The sequence below is a fragment of the Brassica napus genome, chromosome C7 (assembly GCF_020379485.1).
Source record: "Brassica napus cultivar Da-Ae chromosome C7, Da-Ae, whole genome shotgun sequence".
NCBI classification, from domain to species: domain Eukaryota; kingdom Viridiplantae; phylum Streptophyta; class Magnoliopsida; order Brassicales; family Brassicaceae; genus Brassica; species Brassica napus.
The window spans coordinates 43566624-43589637 of NC_063450.1; the positions used below are offsets into that span (position 1 = coordinate 43566624).

Below are 23014 nucleotides of genomic sequence, written 5' to 3' on the forward strand. Positions count from 1 at the left end.
TTACCCACCACTACTATAGCAGAAAGATACATGCAACTTTTTTTTTCGACTGAATATTTAAGATACATGCAACTTTCGAATAAGTAAATAAATAGAGTTTGGATACATACGATAGAGAGACCGAGCTTGGTAAGACAACCTTCGAGAATTGTTGTATAAGCTTTAGTTATTCGTTTCATCGTTTGATAAAAAAAAAAAAATCTTTGGTTATTCTTTTGGAGTTTGAGCTTTCGAAATGATTTCTAAAGTAGAGAGAACTTCCTTTTATAAACAAAAAATCAGAACTTCACTATCTCCTCATAATAAGCAACGTGGAGACAAAATAAACAACGTCAGCAGATGCCATGTTAGGTAGTATGACTGGAAGCAGGGACCTCTGTATAAGAAATTTTATACAGATCTAATAAAAAGCTGTATAAAATTTCTTATAAATTTGGATTTAATAAAAATCTGTATAATATTTCTTATAAATTTGGATTTAATAAAAATCTGTATAATATTTCTTCTAACTTTGAGATTTTTGTTTATGTAATTCTTTCAGAAATTTTGAAGATTGAACCGAATATTTTATTTAGTTTTATTCAGGACTGGCCATAATCGAAAAAGTATTAGCCTAAGCATTATGATTCTTATTATCTAACCAATAATTATTAAAATATTTAAAATATCATTTAGATATGCAAGTGATGTCCAAATACTATTTGTCCAATAATTTTATATGAAGCTTTTGGTATAACATTGGCATTTAAATATATTAAAATATTAAAATAATTAAAATAATTAATATATTTTATTTAATAATATCACAAAATTGTATTTGTATCCAATGTTAAATATATTTTTCATTGAAATATATTTTTTAATTAAATTTTTTATTTTTTTAAGAATAATAATTCACTTTTAAAATATAACTAAATAAATAAAATTGAATCTGATTTAGTATTGTATATAAAAAATATATAATATATATATTTAGAGACAAAAAAAAAGTATATATCATATACTAATTTTATATATGAATCATTCTTTTATTTATCAATCACTTTATTAAATACATTTATGAGATCATATTGTTTCTATAAGATAATGCTTCTATAGCATACTATTATTGATTTGCCATCAATTCTACCAATCAAAGCCTTAAAACATTATTTGATTTTGTTAAGAAAGACTAAGTCATTATTTAAGTTAATTATTCATATCAGCATTTTAAATTGAATCGGCAAATGGGATGACATGTTAGGTATCATGGCTGATCTCAACCTAGTACATACATGTATATATATATTTTAGAAAAAAATTCAAGACCAATCTTATATTTTATAGTGATCAATTCATATACGTATTCTACTTATATAAATAACTCAAAATTGTTGGAGTATCAATCCAAATGATAATTTAAAGTCACATTATTGCATACTTGATAATTGAGTTGATTTGCAAACTAATAAAAAAAGTATTCGGTTAAGAAACCATTATTATAAAGGATTAATTTATGTAATAGCCAATTTTGAAAAGAAAAATTAGGAAAATGACATTGATGTTGATATAATTAGATATCTTAGCATTTTGCTTTTTTTTCTTCCGTTTTTCTCTTTTTTTCTAAACCGGTTGACGGTGATAACATATAAAGATTATATGTCACGTTGTTATAGTGATGGTGGTTATGGCATCGACGATGATGGTGATTACGGTGGTAGTGATTATGGTAGTATACAGAAGAAGCAACAATCATAGCTATGAAAGAAGCGTTAGCTTTTTGTATCAATAGATATTGTGGCTGTGTGATGGTGATGGTGGTCGTCGTGGCTAAAGAAAGAAAAGTTGTCGTAGATGGAGAGGAAGTGATGGTCTTTTTGTAACATAGATTACAAAATGGTAATTATGAAAGCATTAAATGAACAGACTTAACCGTCCATTGCCTTATCGTCTTCTCTCCCAAGCCCACAAATCGAGGCAACCGCTTCTTCCATGGATTCCAACGCCGGCAGCTCCTTAGCTCGCCGGCGTCACCGTCCCTTCTCTCTGTTTCTCTATCTTAGCTCTCCATTTGTCTCTTTTATAGATTTGCTCCAAGTTTGTCTCTTGTTCTTAGGTTTCTTAAGTTCTTCTTTTGTTCGTGGTTGTGCAAGCTGTCCTTACTGCCATATCCAAACCTGTTGGCTCTTGTTTCTCACTTGTAGTCCAGCTCCGTCCGTCACAGCTGCACTGGTACCAGATCTGACTTTTGAGGGTTGCGTTTGTACTGCATTATCTCGTTCTCCAAAGACCGCCATACTGTCAGATCTGTTCTTCTCTTCATCCTCGTGGGCGATGAACTTTCTCCCTATGGGGAAGACCTGTTCTAATTTATTTTGTTGTGAACGAAGCTTCTGTATTGGTGTTTTCCGATGTTCATTCGCCAGATCTACAAGCCTTGGTTGCTCTGAGCTCTACTCCGCATCCTCCGAAGCGAATCGACTCTTGTCAGAAGACCCAAAGACCAATCACCTTTCAACGCCATTACCGTTCACAGTTGCTAAGCCCGTGCTTGCTCTCCTTTCCATAACAAGACAGATTCACGTGACAAAAGGCTTAACTTTGGTTTCATCGATACTCTTTGGCTCCGATACGGTAATATTGGTGTCCAGAGTCTTTTGTTGGCCACAGCTTCCGCCATTCCGCCAAAAATCGTCAAGCGTTTTTATTGTTACGCCGGTGTAAAGGTGGCTCGTGCTTCATCGTCAAATTCACTTGCTCTCCACCGTCAATTATTCAGTGAGGCACTATATCCAAGCGCTTTAGTTCATATGTATCGAGCTTGTCAACCGAAGCTTGCTAGTTTGAGCTCAAGTCAATGCTCAGTATCATCTTCTAATTTGAGACTTCTAAAGCTTCAATCAAGCAGTCCTATAAATTTATCTTTTGTGGGTAAGTTTATAAAATTTCCTCTCGACAGGGCCGAGAGAGATCGTCATCCCCTTCCTCCTCACAGGAGAGAATCTTTCCACCACAGTCCCTCCTGTTAAGAGGTGATCTTCTTCCAGTGTTGAAAATCTGGAAAATTTACCTTTATCCTAGTCATTTGCTATCTTATGTGAAGGTCCGCTTGGGACCGGTAGATGCAACGATCCTCATCGGATTGAGAGTCGAGGTTTGGGATAGTGTTGCGACGTCACATGTTACTGTGACTAATCGTTCGTTATTTGCAGAGTTTGAAGTGCGGCATCAGTCTCTTATAGATCGGATCGCAAGTGGCAACTTTGATATATTGCATAACGCCTTATCAAACTTTCACAAGTTTGTGTCTCTATCCTTGTTCTATGTTGGTTTATATGCTTGGGAGTTAGCCTGTTGGCTTGAACATCGTGTCTTGTACAATGATGCTTTTAATCTTGTAATCACTTAAACTATGAATGAAGAATTTGGTGCACAAAAAAAAAAGATTACAAAATGGTATGAAACATACTGAATGGTATGGAATAAACTAAATAAAATAGTACATGTAATGAAATTATTAAATAATAAATTATATTATAAAAATATTATGTGTTTACATGCTCAACATCTACAATTGTTTTCAATATCTATATGTATCTAATAGATAGTAAACAACTTACAAATAAAATTATAAGAATGTAAACATAACTTTTTCATCATTTAAAACATACAAATGAAAATATAAATAGAATAGAACATGCTAAATGGTATAGTTCATATTAATGAAATTATAAAATGGTTTAGATATACTATAATATGTATGTCGAAAATTAATAAATAGCAGGGATGGAGGTAATGCTTATCACGACGTCAACCCAAGCATTTCATAAATTAAATCTAAAACACTAATCACTAAACCCTAAAAATGTAATATAAACCTTAACCCAAATATTAAAATATGCAAATAGTACATGAAGCATTTATTAAAATAGAATAGTAACAAACAAAATAGCATACAGTATTTTAACTAATCTGACATGATACGATGATGTGAAGAAGAGAATCGAAGGCGCCTCGACCGTAATGCCGTCGTGGTCTATAGATTTCAGAAACGGAGACGATGTATGTAACGGTAAAAACAATATATGTAGCTGAGATTATGGATTTGCAGGTGGTTGTGGTGGCTATGGTGATGATGGCTCAGTGATGAATGTGAACATGAATGAGATGATGGTGATTATGAAAAAGGGATAATGATTATAGAAAAGAAGCAGTGTCTAAGGAGACGATAAATACAAAACGCATTGTGGATGTGATGATCATATTGTAACGGTGACGGACGGAAAAGTGATGGAGATGGAAGAAGAGCATTGGTAGTTGGTAAATCGAAGAAGAATAAGGTAGTGATTTTTCATTAACCAGATATTATAGGTGATATCGTACATATTACAAAAATAATAAAAATGTTTTTTTGGTTAGATATTGAATTATGCTTTGTTTTGTAGCTGTCCAAAAGATATTGCTAGAAAAAACAGCCAAAAAACATCTATCTGATTCTGAAAATTGGACCGGACAATGAATTTTTTTTTTTTTTTGAAACTTGACCGGGCAATGAAATTAACTCGATTCTTTAGAGAACACCAACAAATATTGCAGTAGTAAATAAAGACACACCAATATTTAATGCATTAAATAATCATATATAACTGTAAGTTGATAAACTGCATGCACATGTTGAAGATACAAATGATGGAACTGAAGCCGGTTATTTATCTGTGCCATTTTTAATATATAGTTATTTGAAAATTAGGTGTATGAGGATACGTATACTAATATTTAACGCTTTAATTAATTATATAAATTCATTTTTTTTTGCTAAGAAGATTATATGAATTCCAAATTAATAGATTATATATATCGTATATGCAAAACATAGTCGAATTATTTGATGTCTATGTTATAAGAAAATCCTATGTTTTATGATACTTAAATTATATGAGTAAACATTTGCACCAAAAAATTATATTAGTAAACTCAGGCCTGCCTTTAAAAAAATAACAAAAGTCAACGATCCTCGTACGATTTGAAATAGAAACCTTAACTATAGTGTATAGATGTAGAATTTTTTTAATCAAAAATACTACTCCCTCCGGATATGAATGCATGATGTTCCATCTTTTTATCCTTTATACAAATGTATGATGTTTTGAGATATAATTAATGTATTTAGTTTTAAAATTTAAACATAAATTAAAAAATCAAATTATGAATAGTGAAATTTTATTGATATAATCAAAAAACAATAATTAAAATAATGTATTTATTTTTTCTTAATATGTGTGTAAAATCTTAAACATCGTATAATTAAATTCAGAGGGAGTATTTTGTTTTAATAAATCAAAGTTTCGGTGCAAATGCACGCCACCTCTGTACATGAATGGAGACGGCCTCTGAATAAACCCCATATTAAAATGTTTCATTGTATGGCAATTTTTTTTTAAAAAAATCTTTTTAATTAACTTTGGCCTTGGCACTATCTCAGGCCTATTCCCCAGGTCCATGTAAAAGTCCAGACTAATCTCCGTAAAAATTATGTGGTCAATGCATAAACTCTCACTCCGGATATTCAATTAGATCATAAAATAGACATATATCCACGTGACCACAAAGTGAAGTGCATTGGAATGCCTTCGAACCCAAATTTTTTAACAAATTTGAAATCTGTTTACCACTAGACCACCACCTTGGGTTAGAATTAGATATCTACATAGAAAAATTATACATGTTCAGGTTAAGCAAAATTTATAAATTATCTAAAATGCCTGCAAATAACCTACTTTTTCATTACTTAAATGCAATCACACCCTTGACAATTTCAGTAGTGTATGTAGTCATTGTCTTTCATTTTTTTAGCACAATCGTTCCAAGCAGTCCGATCCATCAATATATGGTGGAAGGAAAAAATGTATACCCTTTTTAAAGCTCGAGTTCGTCATCTCTATAACATGCATAACACCATTAACACTACTCTCTAAGCTTGGCACCTGAAACATTTACTTCTAAAATTAGTCCATTAACTTCGAAGACCAATTTTACGTTTTTGTACTATCGATCAGTGGCCACATGCTAAGAGCATTACCATCGCTTAAGATATGCGATGAGTTTATTTAGCCTTTTATATGAGCATTTTAATAAATTTTATTATCGAAGGATAACGCCGTGAACGCTCCCAGACACAACTATAGATTCCTTTTTGAACTACTTACGGACAAATATGGTCAAGCAACACAACTAGATCCTTTTTTTGTGATTGCAAGACGTATAAAAATTTGTTCTAGGTAATAAAACATTAATATTTATACGTACACCAAAATAAACACGACAAAAAAATGCACTCGTAAAGTATAGTACAAATACTCCTCTAGTTATATCAAAACTTGAATTCATAGATTGCTTCGTTCAGTAACCTCTCTTGGTTTGAATTGTTGAACCTATCAACCCAAACAGAAGAAAAAAAATGCAAAGAAATAAGAATCTGGTACCTTTCAACCAGAATACCTTTTCAAAGGTGGATAATGATTTTTTTAGAGATAATAAATGAGCGATCCTAGGTTAGAGCATGTTTAATGGGTTTCTTAGAATGAAGTTCGTAGCAGAATATAAGAACCCGTTTCTTAACTTTTAACTAAAAAAACTAAGAACCGGTTCTTAGCTTTTTTAGTTAAAAATTAAGAGACGTGTTATATATTCCGCAAAGAACTCCACCCTAAGAATCTCACATTAAAAATGCTCTTAAAGATTTTTCACGTCAACGAAAATAAACCCTTTAACTTTGAGGTTCTCAGAGCACCTCCAATGAAAATTTTGAACACAAGTTTTCAAAATTAAAAATAATCAGAAATACAAAAAAGTAAGAAAAGTGTTTATTGTTTTAAGAATATTATAAAACCCCCACAGTACCCATGTGTAACTTTTATACTAGTTCAAATTTAAAATAGTAAATAAAAATTACTTATTTAAATTAATTGCAATAAAATATTAATGATTTGTTTTTTTTTAGATACTTAATGGAGTTCTAACTGGTTGTGGATGCTCTTAATTTATCGAAATAGAGCTCTCATACCAAAGGGGAGACTTGCAAGTTGCTTAAGGTAGGTCCATTCGGCCATTTAATAATGTAATAAAAAACCGCAGTACACTTTGATAATATAAATAAATAAACGAAGTGGACTTTCATCAAAAAAACGCAGTGCAAGCTAGTCTTTTAACTCTAGTAACGAGTGACATTAATGATAACTGATAGAAAATGAGAAACTTAATTATACAGTATTTCTCTATTGATCTGCTCTTGAAGATTCATTAATTTGTTACACTAGTCAAACAGTGGCAATGGTAAAAAGTTATGGTTACGGAGAAAATGTGCTAAACGATGGATTCATCAAACAATTTCCTTAATGATAACTGATATTGGTAAGACCTTTAAAACACTTTCAAAGGTTACATTAAAATATAAATCGAAGTCAAGTCCATTGAGTAAGAATCGGGATAAGCTCAAGTGGAACTTTCTTAGGACAGACAAGTCCATATGATTCTTCAAGATCAACATCTTTTGCCTCCCTTCCTTCCGGAAGCTTCCAATCGAAACGGTAAAGAAGATTGATAAGAGTTAAGTGTACCAAAGCCATACCCATACCTATACCAGGGCACATCCTCCTTCCACTACCAAAAGGCAGCAACTCAAAGTCTAGACCTTTATAGTCAATCCCATTGTCCATGAACCTCTCGGGGATGAAAGTTTCTGGATCTTTCCAAACGTTTGGATTCCTATGAACAGCCCATACATTGACATGGATCCATGTCTTCTTTGGAATGTCGTAACCTCCAATCTTGATATCTTTTGAAGCCTCTCTTGGAATAAGAAGTGGCACAAGTGGGCTTATCCTAAATGTTTCTTTAATCACCATTTTTAGATACTCGAGTCGTTCGATATCTTCTTCTGTGATATGGTTTTTGTTTCTTATCACTTCTCGAACCTCAGCTTGCACTTTCTTCAGAACTCTTGGGTTTGTAATCAAATGTGTCATCACCCATGTCACAGTATGAGCAGAAGTGTCTATTCCAGCAATAAGAACATTCTATAATAATCAATAAAACAAGATTAAAACTATATACAACATATAAGAAATGAACTTAATCAAGATTGAGAAGTTTCCATTACTTACTAGAAGAATTCCTTTGGTGTGGTTTCTTGTAAGTTGAAACTTTCCAAGTGAAGTCTCTCCCCGTTCCATTTTTAAGAGCAAGGCTATGATATCATCTTCAAGGCTCTCATCTTCAAGGTGATGCTTTATAGATTGATCGAAAAATGCATCCATTTCCTTGAAAACCTTCTCACATTTGCTATGTAACCCTGTGATCCTATCGATTAATTTACCAATTACCGGGAAGTAATCTGCTGCTGCAAAACTCCCCAACACCTCCATGATTCCTTGAATGACTTCCTGATAAGTATTCTCAAGTTTGCTCCCTTTAAGATTCATCCCAAAGCCAACTCTACAAATCACACTTCCAGACAACTTCATTAACTTCTTGTTCAAGTTAACCGGGTTGGCCAATGAAGCAGATTGTTTCAAGAAATCAACAAAGGAACCAACTTCTTCTTCTCTTATATGTCGAAAAGATTTGACCCTTTTCGCGGTGTAGAGTTCAAGAACCGTCATCTTCCGTACTTCCCTCCAATATTTGCTATAAGGAGAAAAGGCAAGATCATTTAAATTGTATGAAACTCTTGCAGCATAAGTCAAATAAGGTCGGGAACAACAGTCTGCGTCGAACGTCTTTAAGACATCCTTCACCGTCTCTGGACTTGACGCCACAACGGTAGACACGTTTCCGAACCTGAGGGACATTAGAGATCCATATTCTTCAGATAACTTGAGCATCGAACGGTGAGGTTTGGATCCCAGTTGGTGCAAGTTGCCAATTATAGGAAGTCTAGGTGGTCCAGGAGGTAGGTTTTTCTTTGTCTTTCTGGTGTTCTTTGCAGCGAGTATAGATGCAAAGAAGATGATTGCAACGATGATATACAAAATACTCATCTTGCTTCCTACACAAAAAGGCATAGTTTATACATTTAGCCAGCTGATAATCTTCATAGAAATATAAATGGCATGTTAGGTGAAATAAATACAGAAACTAAGCATGTTAAGTGAATCGAAAATACTTAAAAGCACCAGAGAGCACCACTCTGCCGTATGGCAACACCAGATTAGTTTTGAAGTTTCCTTACTTCATTCGAAACACATAAAAGTATTAGAGAATTAAGAGGTTACTCTACTATATATTTGAAACATCTACATAGTATAAATAGAAAGACTGAGATCGGTAAAGATTAATCACCTTCAAGTCCTAGACTTTGTGCTGACGATTGTAGAAAGATAGGAAGAGGAGAAGGAGACGAGAGAGGAATTTTGATTTTTTTGTTGTTGTTGTGGGGGTAGTTGTGTTACAGGCAGCAGACGGTGGCAACATATTTATGCAACTTTTGTCATTGAGATGACGTTGTAACTTACATAAGCGTCCACTGCATTATTACATTTGAGCCTTTTTCGATATTTTAAATTGTTAGGACAAATGCATGCAGTTTAATTCTGACAAGAGTATTATCAGTAATTCCAATAGTAAACAAATATTCTTTCCGTTTCAGAATGATCCATGTTTCATAAGAAAATTATTTCTAAAAGATCAATATTTAATAATGACAAATTGTAAATTTCAAATACATTAATTGTATTTACTGAAGTTTGATTGATTAAAAGTCATATGAAATACCTAAACACGGAAAACAATATATTTATTGTCAAAATTTTACGTATTTTTTTAATAAGTGTGAAAAATCTAGAATATACACTATTTTGAACAGAGGGAGTAGATCAAGGTGGCGTCTGCTGTAGCAGCGGAAGCCCAAGCAATTAAATCTGCACTACTAGCTGCAGCAAATGCAGGCTACCGTGATCTAGAAGTCTTCTCGGATTGCAAAAGCCTTGTCACCTTGATCAACTCAAATGCTTCATCGGTGGCTCTGAAAAGTCTCCTCTACGACATCTCGGTGTTGAGTCAAAAATTTTCCTCTCTCTCCTTTACCTTTATTCCTCCTGTGAACAATGTAGTTGCTGATGGCCTAAATCAGCCCTGTCTTCTCTTTGTAACTCCTCCGTCATGGAGTAACTCTGTTTCCGTTTTTTCATATTATAATTAAGGTTTGCCCAAAAAAAAGATGGATGGTTGTAAACTTACAATAAATAACACATATGAGCCGATTCATATAGTTCTTGGGGCTATTACATGAACTATAAATTTTAGGGTAACTGCATTCTGAAGCTTATTTTAAGCATTTTTGAATTTCAAAAAGTAGGATATTTGGAACCAACTTGAATACAGTTCTCATTCATATGAAGTTATCTGATTTGAATATTCAAAACTTTAACAGATTAGATACAAGCTTGGAGGAGATATCGAATCTCCTATACATTTGTACTTATACGCAATTTGTGAGATACGGACAAAAGAGAGAGCACGATGATTTCGGAATCGCATAGACCTTGTGCATCGGCCTCTTTTTGTGAAGAGTAGTCTTTATCAATCAATCATAAAATCGGATAATAGATCTCGTTGTCATTATTGGTTCATTATTGGTGCATGGAATTCTTTCATGATAAATTTATATATTGATAATCAAGAGATGATAAAAAAATGTCCACGCAAACGAATAATGCAAGATTTTTTTCAAGATAAGGAGAGGAGATACAGGTTCGATTGAATATTGATGGCTGTAATTAATAATTAATGAGCCACTAATCCCCCCAAATCTATAGATTTTTTCAAGATAAGGTGATACAGGTTCGTTTGAACTTCTTGATTCAAGTACTGTATCTTCCTCTCTACTCTGTTGTCTCAAATCATTTTCCAGTCCTTCACGATGATTCTAAAACAGCATGTGACAATGGGGGAGATCATACAAAGGATATTTTTGGAGGCTTTTTGGCTGACAAAGCTGGTAGAGACCTAGTAAGACTCAATCAGCCATTTTATCTATTTGCTTCAGTTGAAACTTGAAACCGTTTAAATTTTCTTAAAACAATTTGTGTCTTCTGCAAAATATCCTCTTTGTCTTAAAGTGTTATTCAAGGATCACTTCGAGGAGACGTGCAAAGCTATTATGCCTAGACTTTGAGGTACAACATTCTATTGTGTACGAGACTTGTTAGTTTTGCTTCTTGATTATGTCATTAATTCTTTCGAGATTTTATAAGAGAAGCGATGGTTTTTAAAAGCCCGACTAGAATTTAAGCGTTTTGGTTTAGCTACACTAAACCCATCAACCACGTGTTTCAGCCCTTACTCTCATTATGTCCTTCGGTTTCTCTGTTTATAGTAAAGCACTAAAAGTCTCTAAAATGTAGCTTTCTGAAAGCAATTTCAAACCAAAATTATCCCTGGTTGAAAAGAGTTTATTAAGATGGAAAATAAAATTGTAAACAAAATAGCTCATAAATTTTATTTGGTGCAAGGAAAGTAAAGAAAAGAAGAACCAAGATCATATCCAATGTATTCTCCTATTTCTATCTCTAAAATAGGATAACTCTAAAATAGAGATGTATTTCTCTCCAATATATTTTTCTATTTTTGCCTCTAAAAAGAATATTCTCAAAAGATTCTATTTTTATTTTACAATAAGTACCTTTTATTTATGAAAGTTGAAAATTAACCCTATTTAGTTTTAATTTTTTTAAGATTTTCATATAATTATAACTTTGTTTAAATTAAAGTTTCATTATAAGATTGTTCGGTAAATAAAAAGTGTGATTTTATGTTTATAAAAACTGTATTTTCCTATAAAATAATTATTTTTGTTATAATTATAAAAGTTTAAAAGTTGAAGGACTGTTTTTAAAATAAAAAAAGTATATCTCTATAATAGATGAATGCTATTTTTCCTCTATAAATAGAGTAAATAACAATCTCTATTTTAGAGAAGGATATAGAAATGGGTTAGAGCACTTTTTGCTCTATTATAGCATTTGGAGGTGAATATAGCAATGAGTTAGAGATGCTTTAACCGAACAATTTGGACCTCGCTCTAGAGAATGTACAGACCTTCAGGCTTAGGACTTCTTGAAATTCAAAAAAAAAACACTAAGTTCAAATGATATATTTGATGGATATATGATAAAATTGAAAAGAGTAAACTGTTTTTACAATCAATTTATGGTCAAATGAGCTAAGACAGTTCTTCAAAGAGGAATGATTAAGACAATGGACAACTTGAAAGAATGAAAGAGAGACTTCTTGAAAAAATTCTCTAATCGGAACTTCATCCCACAATCAAATCTGAAGAAACTATTAACGAGTTCAAGACGGTCTTGGCAAGACCCAGACCCAATAATATTTCAACAAGCAATGAAATATCAGAATAAGGCCCATGTAGTAAAGTTTATAAACAAACAATAATGAAATGACATTAGTTACATCTGTTTTATTAAATTGAAGTGCAAAACAATACTTGCATATTTTAAGTGATTTTTATAGATTTTTATTTTATTTTTAGTTAATTTTAACCACTTCATTAATTATTTTTTCTAAACAAATCGACATTATTTATTACACAAGTATAAAATAGAACTTATCTATTTTAATTGTTTTATTTTATATTTTACATTTCCATTCTTAGTTTTTTAACTACTTCATTTATAATATTTCGATAGCATTTATCTTACATATTAACCATAATAATTCGGTATATTTGAATGAAATTACTGCATTTGTGACAAGAATTCAAAATTGTTAACAAATAATTTTTTTATTCGTTTATATAATCAGTTAGAAATAGACATTCATGTACATGTTCAGCTACGAGTTGTTTCTATCGAGCATCAGTTTTTTGGGTTTTTAAAATTAAACTTCATTCAAGTATTATTAGTTTAATGTGAGTTTTGAGTCGGGTTTTCCCAAATCTGGATGAATTCGGTTTTAGTGTATATAAACCTAAACTATCCAAAACTAATGTATCAATATATCTGAAACATTTTCAGATATTTGTATCAAAAGTAACCATATTAACCGATTCAGTTCATGTATTTTGAATTCAAGCTAAAAATAATCTAAAAATAACCAAATAACTAAAAGTAATCATATTATTTTATTTGATTTGGATTCGATTCTGATGTATAAAAACCTAAAAATATTCAAATACTTATATAATTAATTATATTATGACACATATAAAATATATAACACTGATCATTAAAAATAAAATATCAATTTATAAAATAAAAAAAAAATAATACTCGCACGGGCATATGGCGTATTAAGTGAAACTAGATCTCGATCCGCGTAACCGCACGAATTTTTGTTTTCATTTATTTTATATAAATATTTTGTTTTCAATTCTAAATTGGTATATATTATAATATATATGTGTCTATCAATTTTTAAAACATAATAAGTTTACGGTATATTTTTTTCATTGAATAGATTGTTTCAAACTTTCACATGTATTTGTATCTTCTTCGGATTATTATTCCATTGTTAAAATCGTAACTATATATATAAAGATTAGTAAAATATTGTTTTATTGTCATATTAAAAGATATTGTAACATTTCACAAATTTAGAAAGTTTTTAAAAAATTAAACTTTTCGCTTCATAGATTTATATTATCGAGTAAATAATTAAACATTTAGTTTTTGTTTAATTTTTAAAATGAACTATATAGTTTAAAATTTGTTTTCATTGGTTTAAAGTAGTAAAGATTAATCATTGTTAGATAATATAATTTTTGTTATTTAAAAAATATTCTTTATAATTTTAAAAGTTAACATCGACAAATATTTAACATATAGATGTATAGTATTATAACATTAAATTATATCTATTTAATTTATATTATCTATAAATTCAATGGATCATTTATTGTTTAAATCCAATTATTGATAGCCCAATAAAAATTTTTGGTACATCCAAAATTTAAATAATAAGATTAAAGATTAAATGTAATATGATTTTCTAAGAAAAGATTAAATCCAATTTTGAAAAATCACATATGAGTCAAGACTGATTTTTTTTTTAATATATAAGATAAGCCAGCTGGTTCATCATACAAAACCACAGGGTTCTCTACGTGTGCATAAACTAATCGTGTTTAGAGCATTAGCAAATCAATCAACATCGTTACAGTTCAATTCTTTAGCATCAAAAAGAAGATCCAAAACATCATTACGAAATTGACTTTGCATATCTTGTCCTCTGCAGCCGACGTATAAACTTTGTTCTATAGATGCATTTAATATTAGTCACTAATTGTGCAGTAAGATTTAAAAATGATGGTACTAGGAGCCAATGACAAAATTAATTATTCGTCCCCGAAAAATATCTTCGCCAACTATAGCTACAAACAAATGCTACCATTGCGTCATCGTTATTTGTTTTCATTCGAAATTTCAGTCAGCAATATTCATCTCTTTTACCAAAATCTTTGGACTATTGTCACAAAGGATCTTATCTTGATATCTGATGACATATGAATGGATGAAGTTCTTGAAAATAAGTAAATTTGTACATAGTATATCTGTTAGATTACATTCAGATAGACAACAGGAGTTTATAGATATGGATGGAGTTCAGAGATTTCTTAGTATCATGTATTAATCACACGAGTTTACAGGTAGGAGGATTTAGTAGATTTTATAAAAGAAAAGGAGAAGGGAACAAAATACATTGGAGCGTTGAAGGGAATTATTGGATTTTTTTTTTAATACTCTGTTTGTGTTTGGTCGATTGGCCACAAACTAGGTATCGTCGTAAATAAATAAATATATCCTTCTTTGAAAAAAGTATATCCTTCTTTTTAATAATTTTTTTCATTATTTCCAGACCCTATTATATTTTTTTTATTTTTTTGAAAAAGAGGCCCTATTATATTCAATTAAAGGTATCAGGAATATTCAAGAAAAAAAAGATGGAATGAAATATATTTCATAAAATATCAACAATTTCTTTATTTTATAAAAAAAAATATTTCATAAAAATGTTTCCATGTTGTTAATTAGAATATTTCAAAACTAAAACACTTCATTAATAAAGTCTAAATAATCTGTATCTTAATAATTATCTCAAGATATGTGAGAATTTAAAATTAACGAAAAAAAGTATATGTACTCATAAGTGTTTATAAAACATGACTCAACTGCTTTGAAGGAGCGTCGATTTTTTTAGAACGTCGCGCTGAAAGAGATAACGGGTTTAATGGTTAGTCGTAAAAATCAAAATAAATAATTTAAATTTGAAATATGATGGTGAAAATATTAAAATTGGTTATCAACAATACAAACAGAATGGTTTTCAAAATTAAGTAATTTAATTTTTGGACCCATTTTAGTACTTACATCAATAAATTTGTACGATTATTTTTGAAATAAATTTTTTAATTAATAATCATGGCAGACTCTAGACTACTACATCACTTACCAATATCATGCCCAGATCTTTTTTTTTTTGGCAACAAACTGATTTATAAATCTAAACGGGTAGTTCAATACAAAGTCGAGACATGGTTTTGGAGAGCAGACTTCGCAAGGGAGTCCACTACACCATTATGTTCGCGACCAATAAAAGAGATAAAGACAAATGAGAAGGATGAAGATAGTAGCTCGATATCCATGAGAACTCCAAAAATCTCCACCGGATATGACTTCGAGTTTATAGCTCTCGCGAGCTCTTGTGAGTCGGTTCGAAACCAGACGTTAAGGAGAGATGTGCGCTTAGCTTCCTGCATTGCTTCTCTCATAGCCAGCGCTTCCGCCATGAGGGGAGAGGATATGTGATCGATTGCCCGCGAGCCTTCCGAGTAGACGCTATGAGCTGCATTTTTGAAGCACCACCCGAGCCCTGCTCTTCTCGAAACAGACCATGCCGCATCTGTATTGCAGTAGATCACATCAGGGTTGGTAGGGGGTGTCTCATTACCTGTTTGTGTAGGAGAGCTCTTTGTTGTGTTTACCACCTGCGCAAGTAGCCATTCGCGAGCTGCTACCACTGCATTCACTACCATAGATCGCGCCGTAACTGACTTATTCTCAAACAAAATCAGGTTTCGTGATGTCCAAATCCCCCAGAGGATCCAAGGGGAGAGGTTGCTTGAAATACCCGTTGGCGGTAAGCATAGCAGAGTCGACATGAATGCAAAGCAATCATGGAGTGAAGCGGCTGTGGCGAAGTTCGGTACTGAGTGGAAAGGAGCAAGGTTCCACTCTTGTCTTGCGAAAGGGCAAAGGAAGAACAGATGCAGGGCTGTTTCCGGCTGAGTGCAGTGTGGGCAAGAGCCGTCTGTGATAATCCCACGGCCCTGAAGATTAGTTCCCAGTGGAAGGGCGCCACGACACAGCTTCCATATGAAAAGCTTAAGCTTTGGGGATGTCATTTCTCTCCATACGAACTTCTGCCAGTTAAAGGAGGTAATAGCTTGTTGAAGTGTAACTTGGGTTGTAGACTCTTCCCTTTGTGCGTAGTAACCAGATTTTACACTGCATGATCCTGTTTTTGTTTTGAGCCAGCAGTATGTATCCTCAGCCATATAGATGATCGGTTTGATGAGATAGATATCAGGTGCCAGATCAGAGAGGATGGACTCAATCAAAGGGCGGTTCCATTCGCTAGTACCTCGTGTGAGTAGGTCTGAGACGTAAAGATCCCTCATCTCTTTGGTCGCGGTCCAAAAGGGACAGTTCGAGTCGTCGGGCAGATCCACGAGTCTGTCCGTACCTTGGTGGAGTTACCATTCCCGATAGCTTTCCCTAATTGTAGCTTGAGGACTTGACAACCCGCCACAACGCCTCTCCATCCATGGGAGGTTGATGAGGGACAAGAGGATGCGAGGAAGCTGGAATTGTAACAATATTTTCCCAAGAGCAGACGGGCCATGAGGTACTCAGGTTTGGTTAGAATGCCAGGCGTTCTTTGCAAGCATAGCGACGTTGAAATCTCGTATATCTCGAAAGCCCAAACCGCCGAGGCCCTTGTGTTGTGTAAGTGAATCCCATGATACCCAACAGATGTTTCTCGCATTGGGGTCGTGATCCCACCAGAACTGAGTGAGAGCTGATTGGATCTGATCGCAAAGGCCCACCGGGAGAAGGAAACATGTCATAGAGAAGGTAGGAACAACTGAGAACACCGATTTCAATATTGTGAGCTTCCCGGCGGTAGAAAGGCGGCGGGTAGACCAAGAAGAAGCTCGTATCTTGATCCTGTCCACTATCGAGGAGAACAGGTCGCATTTTCTCCCCGTAAATAACTCCGGTAGTCCAAGATACTTGCCCACACCTCCTTTTTTTTTATGCCAAGGATGAGTTTGACCCGATCTCCTGTGGGGTTTTCGATGAGAAGGAGATGGATGATTTAGTGGCATTGATGAGTTGTCCCGAAGCTTTCTCGTAATCCTTAAATATCGAGGCTAGGAAGGAGCATGTCTCCGCTGCTGCTTTGGTGAAAAACATCGTGTCGTCGGCAAAGAGAAGATGATTGACTCTGGGGCATTGGTGTCCGATCTTAACTCCGGTGAGATTTCCGCTGGTTTGTCCCACCCGGCACAGGCCCGATAAGGCCTCCCCGCACAAGATAAAGATGTATGTAGACAGGGGTCCCCTTGCCGTATGCCTCTAGATGGTGTAACATTCCCGAGAGCTGAATCGTTCACTATGAAGAAATAGGAAACCGTCGATATGCACTGCATCACCCAGTTGATCCATACCGGGGCAAAGCCTAATTTCTCCAATACTTGTCTGATGAAGTTCCATTCCAATCCGTCATATGCTTTACTCATGTCGGTCTTCACTGCCATATAGCAGTGCTTCCTAGCGTCTGATCCCTTTAGGTAATGAAGTATCTCATGGGTGATTAGGAAGTTATCCGCAATCTCTGGGCCGGTTAAGAAGGCTGACTGATTCTCGGAGATAATCTCATTGAGAACAGGTCAGAGTCGGAGAGACAGTAGCTTCGAGATGATCTTATAATAGACATTACAAAGAGCAATGGGTCTATAGTCCTCCACCTTGAGTGTGTTCTGTCCTTTCGGGATGAGTCTTACGTGAGTTCTATTGATCGTGTCGGGCATACACCCTGTGATGAAGAACTCACGGATCTCTGCTACGATAGCTGGCCCTACTGCGATCCAATTAGCTTGGAAAAATGATGCAAAAAACCCATCGGGGCCGGACGCTTTATCGGGGTGGATAGCAAAGATGGTCTTTTTGATTTTCTTGTCTGACGGGATAGCGGTGAGGGAACGGTTCAAATCGTCTGTGATCCAAGATCTAAAGGGTGAATAACAAGGAAGTTTTATTTTATTTTTTCAAGCTTGGGCGAATAACAAGGAATATAACAGTTTCCTTTAAATAAATGAGAAACAAAATTAAGGGAGTTTCAATTTTTATTTAACATTATTATTCAGTTAAAGTTTTCATCAGTTAACCAATGGCAAAAGAGAAAGGTGTAACCGAAAGATTTCATGATATTTTAATATCTAATTAGTGTTAAACTGGTACAATTAAATATATTTTAAAACATAAAAAATCTAAACTTATTATAAAGAGAATGGGAAAATCGCATTTTAAACCCTCAGAGTGTCACATTCACGCACTTTAAACACTGAACGTTTTTGACTAGCACTTTAAACCTTAAATTGACATTTTTATCATAACAAACCTCCAAGTCAACTAGGTGACTTGTACTGTTCATTTTGTGATGACGTGTCGGTTTTTTCTTTTTTTTTTTTTCTTTTAAATAAAAAGTAAAATACATAGAAAATTCGAAAAAAAATCGAAAAAAATCGAAAAAAAAATCAAAAAATCAAAACAATTCAAAAAAATCTAAAATTTCAAAAAAAAATATAAAAATAACATTTCAAAATTAAAAATAAAATAAATATTTTTAAAAATTAATCCAATTATAAACCAATAAGTATATATAATATAATAACTTGAATGGTGATTCTAGATTCTGGTTTTTGGTTTTTAATTTTTTTAAAAAAAATTGATTTATTAATACTTAACTTGTTAAATTTTCAAAATTAATCCTATTATTGGTATTATTTATTAAACTGATATTTATTTTAGTAATTTAAGTTTGTCTGGAAAGAAATTAACTTATAAGTGAAGTTTTTAAAAATAGTAAATAACTTTGAAATTAAATAAATAACTAATCAAACTTTTGAGAAACTCAAAAATATATGTTACCTATCTAAGAAGCTCCACTCATACCAAAACCTAACATATACAAATCTAAAGGCATACCTCTCTCTCTCTTAATTATATTTCAAACTAACTTAAGGTCAAAAACATTTTAAGTGGTCTATGAGATATTTTCTAGTTTCACAAAAGTTTAATAAGTTAAGTATTAATAAATCAAAATTTAAAAAAAAAAAATCAAAAACCAAAAAAACAGAATCTAGTATCGCCATTCAAGTTATTATATTATATATATTTATTGGTTTATAATTGGATTAATTTTTTAAAAATATTTTATTTTATTTTTAATTTTGAAATATTATTTTTATATTTTTGAATTTTTCAAAAAAAATTGATTTTTTCAAATTTTTTTTGAATTTTCTATGTATTTTATTTTTTTTTAAAAAAGAAAAAAAAATCGACACGTCATCACAAAATGAACAGTACAAGTCAATTTGTTGACTTGGTAAACAAGTAAACCTCCAATGTTATGATAAAAATGGCAATTTCAAAGTTTAAAGTGGTAGTAAAAAACGTTAGTGCAAGAATGTGACACTCTCGGGGTTTAAAATACAATTTTCCTGAAAGAGAATATACTCCTATATAATCTGCATCTCTAAACCGCGGCTTAGCTTGATTTAAGAGTTTCTTTCCTGTGGGAATCTCTATTAACCCCACTGAATATATATTTTCCAAGGGGCCGTCGAGTTTCTTATAAACCAAACCACCAATTCAACCTTCTATCATTGTTTCATCGCCATCCCTCTCTCTCTCTCTCTCTCTCTGGTAATAACTGTTTTTGCAGAATATGGAATCATTCCACTTCTGTAACGTTAGCATATGCTCATGGTTTCCTCATGCATCAACCATACCTTTTCCTTTTCCCAACTCCTAATCTTCTCTTCATCTGAGTTTTTTTTCTCTTTTATCAAAAATCACGTAAACATTCGATTTGTAAATGGAGGAAGAACGGCGCGTTGTTCTGTTCGGGAAATACGAAATAGGAAGGCTTCTAGGCAAAGGAACCTTCGCAAAAGTCTACCACGCAAAACACATCACCACCGGCGAGAGCGTGGCGATCAAGATCATCAACAAAGACCACGTCATGAAACGCCCCGGCATGATGGATCAGATCAAGCGCGAGATCTCCATCATGAGGCTCGTCCGCCACCCCAACATCGTCGAGCTCAAAGAAGTCATGGCGACCAAGACCAAGATCTTCTTCGTGATGGAGTTCGTCAGAGGCGGCGAGCTTTTCGCCAAAGTCGTCAAAGGGAAACTCAAGGAAGACGCGGCGCGCAGATACTTCCAGCAGCTGATCTCGGCCGTCGATTTCTGCCACAGCAGGGGCGTCTCCCATCGCGATCTGAAGCCGGAGAATCTCCTCGTCGACGAGAACGGAGATCTCAAGGTCTCCGACTTCGGACTCTCGGCCTTGCCCGAGCAGCTTCTCCAAGACGGGTTGCTACACACTCAGTGCGGGACGCCTGCTTACGTGGCGCCCGAGGTTTTAAGAAAGAAGGGATACGACGGAGCGAAAGCGGATATTTGGTCGTGCGGCGTCGTTTTGTACGTGCTCCTCGCTGGATACCTTCCGTTTCAGGAAGAGAATCTCATGAACATGTATCGAAAGATCTTCAAGGCGGAGTTCGATTTTCCTCCGTGGTTTTCGCCGGAAGCGAGGAGGCTGATCTCGAAGCTCCTCGTCGTCGATCCCGAGAAACGGATCTCGATTCCGGCGATCACGCGTACGCCGTGGTTTCGGAAAACCTTCAAAGCTCCGATGATCGCGGCGATTAACTCGCCGGGAAACGAATTGGAGGAGGAGGAGGACGGAGCGGCGGTGTCGCCGAAGTTTTTCAACGCGTTCCAGTTCATCTCCTCGATGTCGTCGGGGTTCGATCTGTCGAGTCTGTTCGAGAGCAAGAGGAAGGTGAGGTCCATGTTCACGTCGCGGTGGTCTGCGGCGGAGATTGTGGCGAAGATCGAAGGGATCGGGAAGGAGATAGGGATGAAGGTGAAGAGGACGAAGGATTTCAAGGTGAGGATGCAGGGGAAGACGGAGGGGAGGAAGGGGCAGATATCGGTGACGGCGGAGGTTTTCGAGGTTGCGCCGGAGGTTGCCGTCGTGGAGCTGTGTAAATCGGCTGGAGACACTCTGGAGTATAACAAGTTGTATGAGGAGCAAGTCAGGCCGGCGTTGAAGGACATCGTGTGGTCGTGGCACGGTGACAGCAATAATAATAATAATATTATTATTGATGACAGTAATATTAATAATTATATTAGCGATGAAAACTCTGGTAGTGACTGTGAGAGAATATAATGATAGTAATGTGAAGCTGTAAATTTTGTTTGTTTAATCGCCGGCTTGTTATTAGACTCGGGAAGATTTTGTAAATCGTGGTTATCACCTTAAGCAACTTAAATTAGTCATACATTTTAGTATCACATTTAATGTTTGTTTGACCCAAAAATGGCTGAATGTTTTACATGAATATGCGAATGTATAGTTTTAACCTCTATTGTATGAAGAATTACAAGAGATTTTATATTAAATTGAAGTTGTGTACTAGCTAGTAGTATGTTGCATAACTGCTACCAATGTGGTTTGCTTTAATTTTAGGAATGACTTAGGCCAAACATATATTAAAGCTGACAAAATAACTAATAAAGTTAATATGAAATACTTGACATAAGCCAATAGAAAATCTTATGAAAATAACTGGAATTTTGTTGTTAGTGTGTATTTTCATTTCTGACTATTTAGTAAATAATTTTTTTAGGTAAATCATTTCATATCAAAATATCATGTAGAAAGCATATAACATGATAAATAACATGATAAATGTTCTTCAAAATGTCAATTAAGGGGGGATTCAAAAACATAAATATCTACTAATATGTCAATTTTTTTGTTTATCTGTAATTTATAATATTTAAACATGTTATAAAATAGAAAAATGGAAATTTAACTTTAAAGCTTTACATGAGATATTTAAAGTCCGGTTGAATCTAACTAATGCTTATTGTATTCACGTAACAGTATATCAAAATATCTAGTAGCACTACTAATCAATGACATTTTGTCATTTTTAGCACATGATTTAACGTTAACTACAAGAACTTCGTGAGTCATTTTTCCTGTTTAGTTAATTGAGATATTGTGTCACTCAGCATATGCATATTTTCTTTAATATTACAATTAATTTAATAACTTTTGAAAATGAAATACGTTACTTTGACCAGGTCCAGGACATATTTAATACTAACATTTTGTTGTTCACCGCCAGTATAATTACAGACAGATTTCAGTGGGCGAGTGGTTTAACTACAAATTAGCGACACATAACGATTGGACTAGTGGATACGATAACGTTAGCTTGCGTGATGGAGAAAAAGTACCGGACACAAAACTTGCAGATAATTGGTGAGTTTTGAGAAGAACCGGCACGTGTTTGTGTCGTAGAGAGTCCAAAACAACACACCTTTCCTTGTATTACAAAGTCAAATTATAGAAAGAGTAATTTCAAAGAACAAATTCACGACAAAAGCCATTTTAAACGAGGAAGATACATCATGAAACTTCGACGAGTCCAATTGTTTAATTGTCATTGCATCTATTATTGCGTAATGCAAACATTCTGGAAAAGTGATATATGCACAAATTACAAGCGTTAAGATATCGGTCCGTAAAATGCGTTAGATTGAGCTACAATTTTCTTTTTAGATTAGACATAACAATATAACATAAAAAAAGATTAGAGGCAACAATATAGCATAAGATCAGAAATCTAGATTGCTAAATAATAGAT

The 23014-nt window shown here is 33.8% G+C and overlaps 3 protein-coding genes and 1 long non-coding RNA gene across 5 annotated transcripts; 2 read left to right on the top strand and 2 right to left on the bottom strand.

The window, feature by feature from the left end:
- Window positions 1-7351: 7351 nt before the first annotated feature.
- On the bottom strand, window positions 7352-9494 carry LOC106410997 (cytochrome P450 71B11). Of its 2 annotated transcripts, XM_022707217.2 has the most exons (4): window positions 9319-9455; window positions 9143-9207; window positions 8142-9025; window positions 7352-8054 (listed from the first exon to the last, which is right to left on the bottom strand). In XM_022707217.2, exons 3-4 carry the CDS (start codon window positions 9015-9017, stop codon window positions 7440-7442), a joined length of 1491 nt encoding a protein of 496 aa, XP_022562938.1. In that variant the 5' UTR covers window positions 9018-9025; window positions 9143-9207; window positions 9319-9455; the 3' UTR covers window positions 7352-7439. The 2 variants fall into 2 exon arrangements, with proteins under 2 accessions (XP_022562938.1, XP_013707109.1); XM_013851655.3 differs by lacking the exon at window positions 9143-9207 and having other exon boundaries at window positions 9319-9494.
- Window positions 9495-9749: 255 nt separating this feature from the next.
- On the top strand, window positions 9750-11251 carry LOC125589656. The gene is made up of 2 exons (XR_007325823.1): window positions 9750-10818; window positions 10913-11251. It is a non-coding gene; the product is annotated as an uncharacterized LOC125589656 (long non-coding RNA).
- A 4257-nt stretch (window positions 11252-15508) lies between these two features.
- On the bottom strand, window positions 15509-16672 carry LOC106408824. The gene has a single exon (XM_013849519.1). It carries the CDS (start codon window positions 16670-16672, stop codon window positions 15509-15511), a length of 1164 nt encoding a protein of 387 aa, XP_013704973.1.
- Window positions 16673-20157: 3485 nt separating this feature from the next.
- Window positions 20158-21525, top strand: LOC106410645 (CBL-interacting serine/threonine-protein kinase 25-like). Its single transcript, NM_001316037.1, is given in 1 exon segment — window positions 20158-21525. A coding segment is annotated over 1 exon segment (1368 nt).
- Window positions 21526-23014: the final 1489 nt, after the last annotated feature.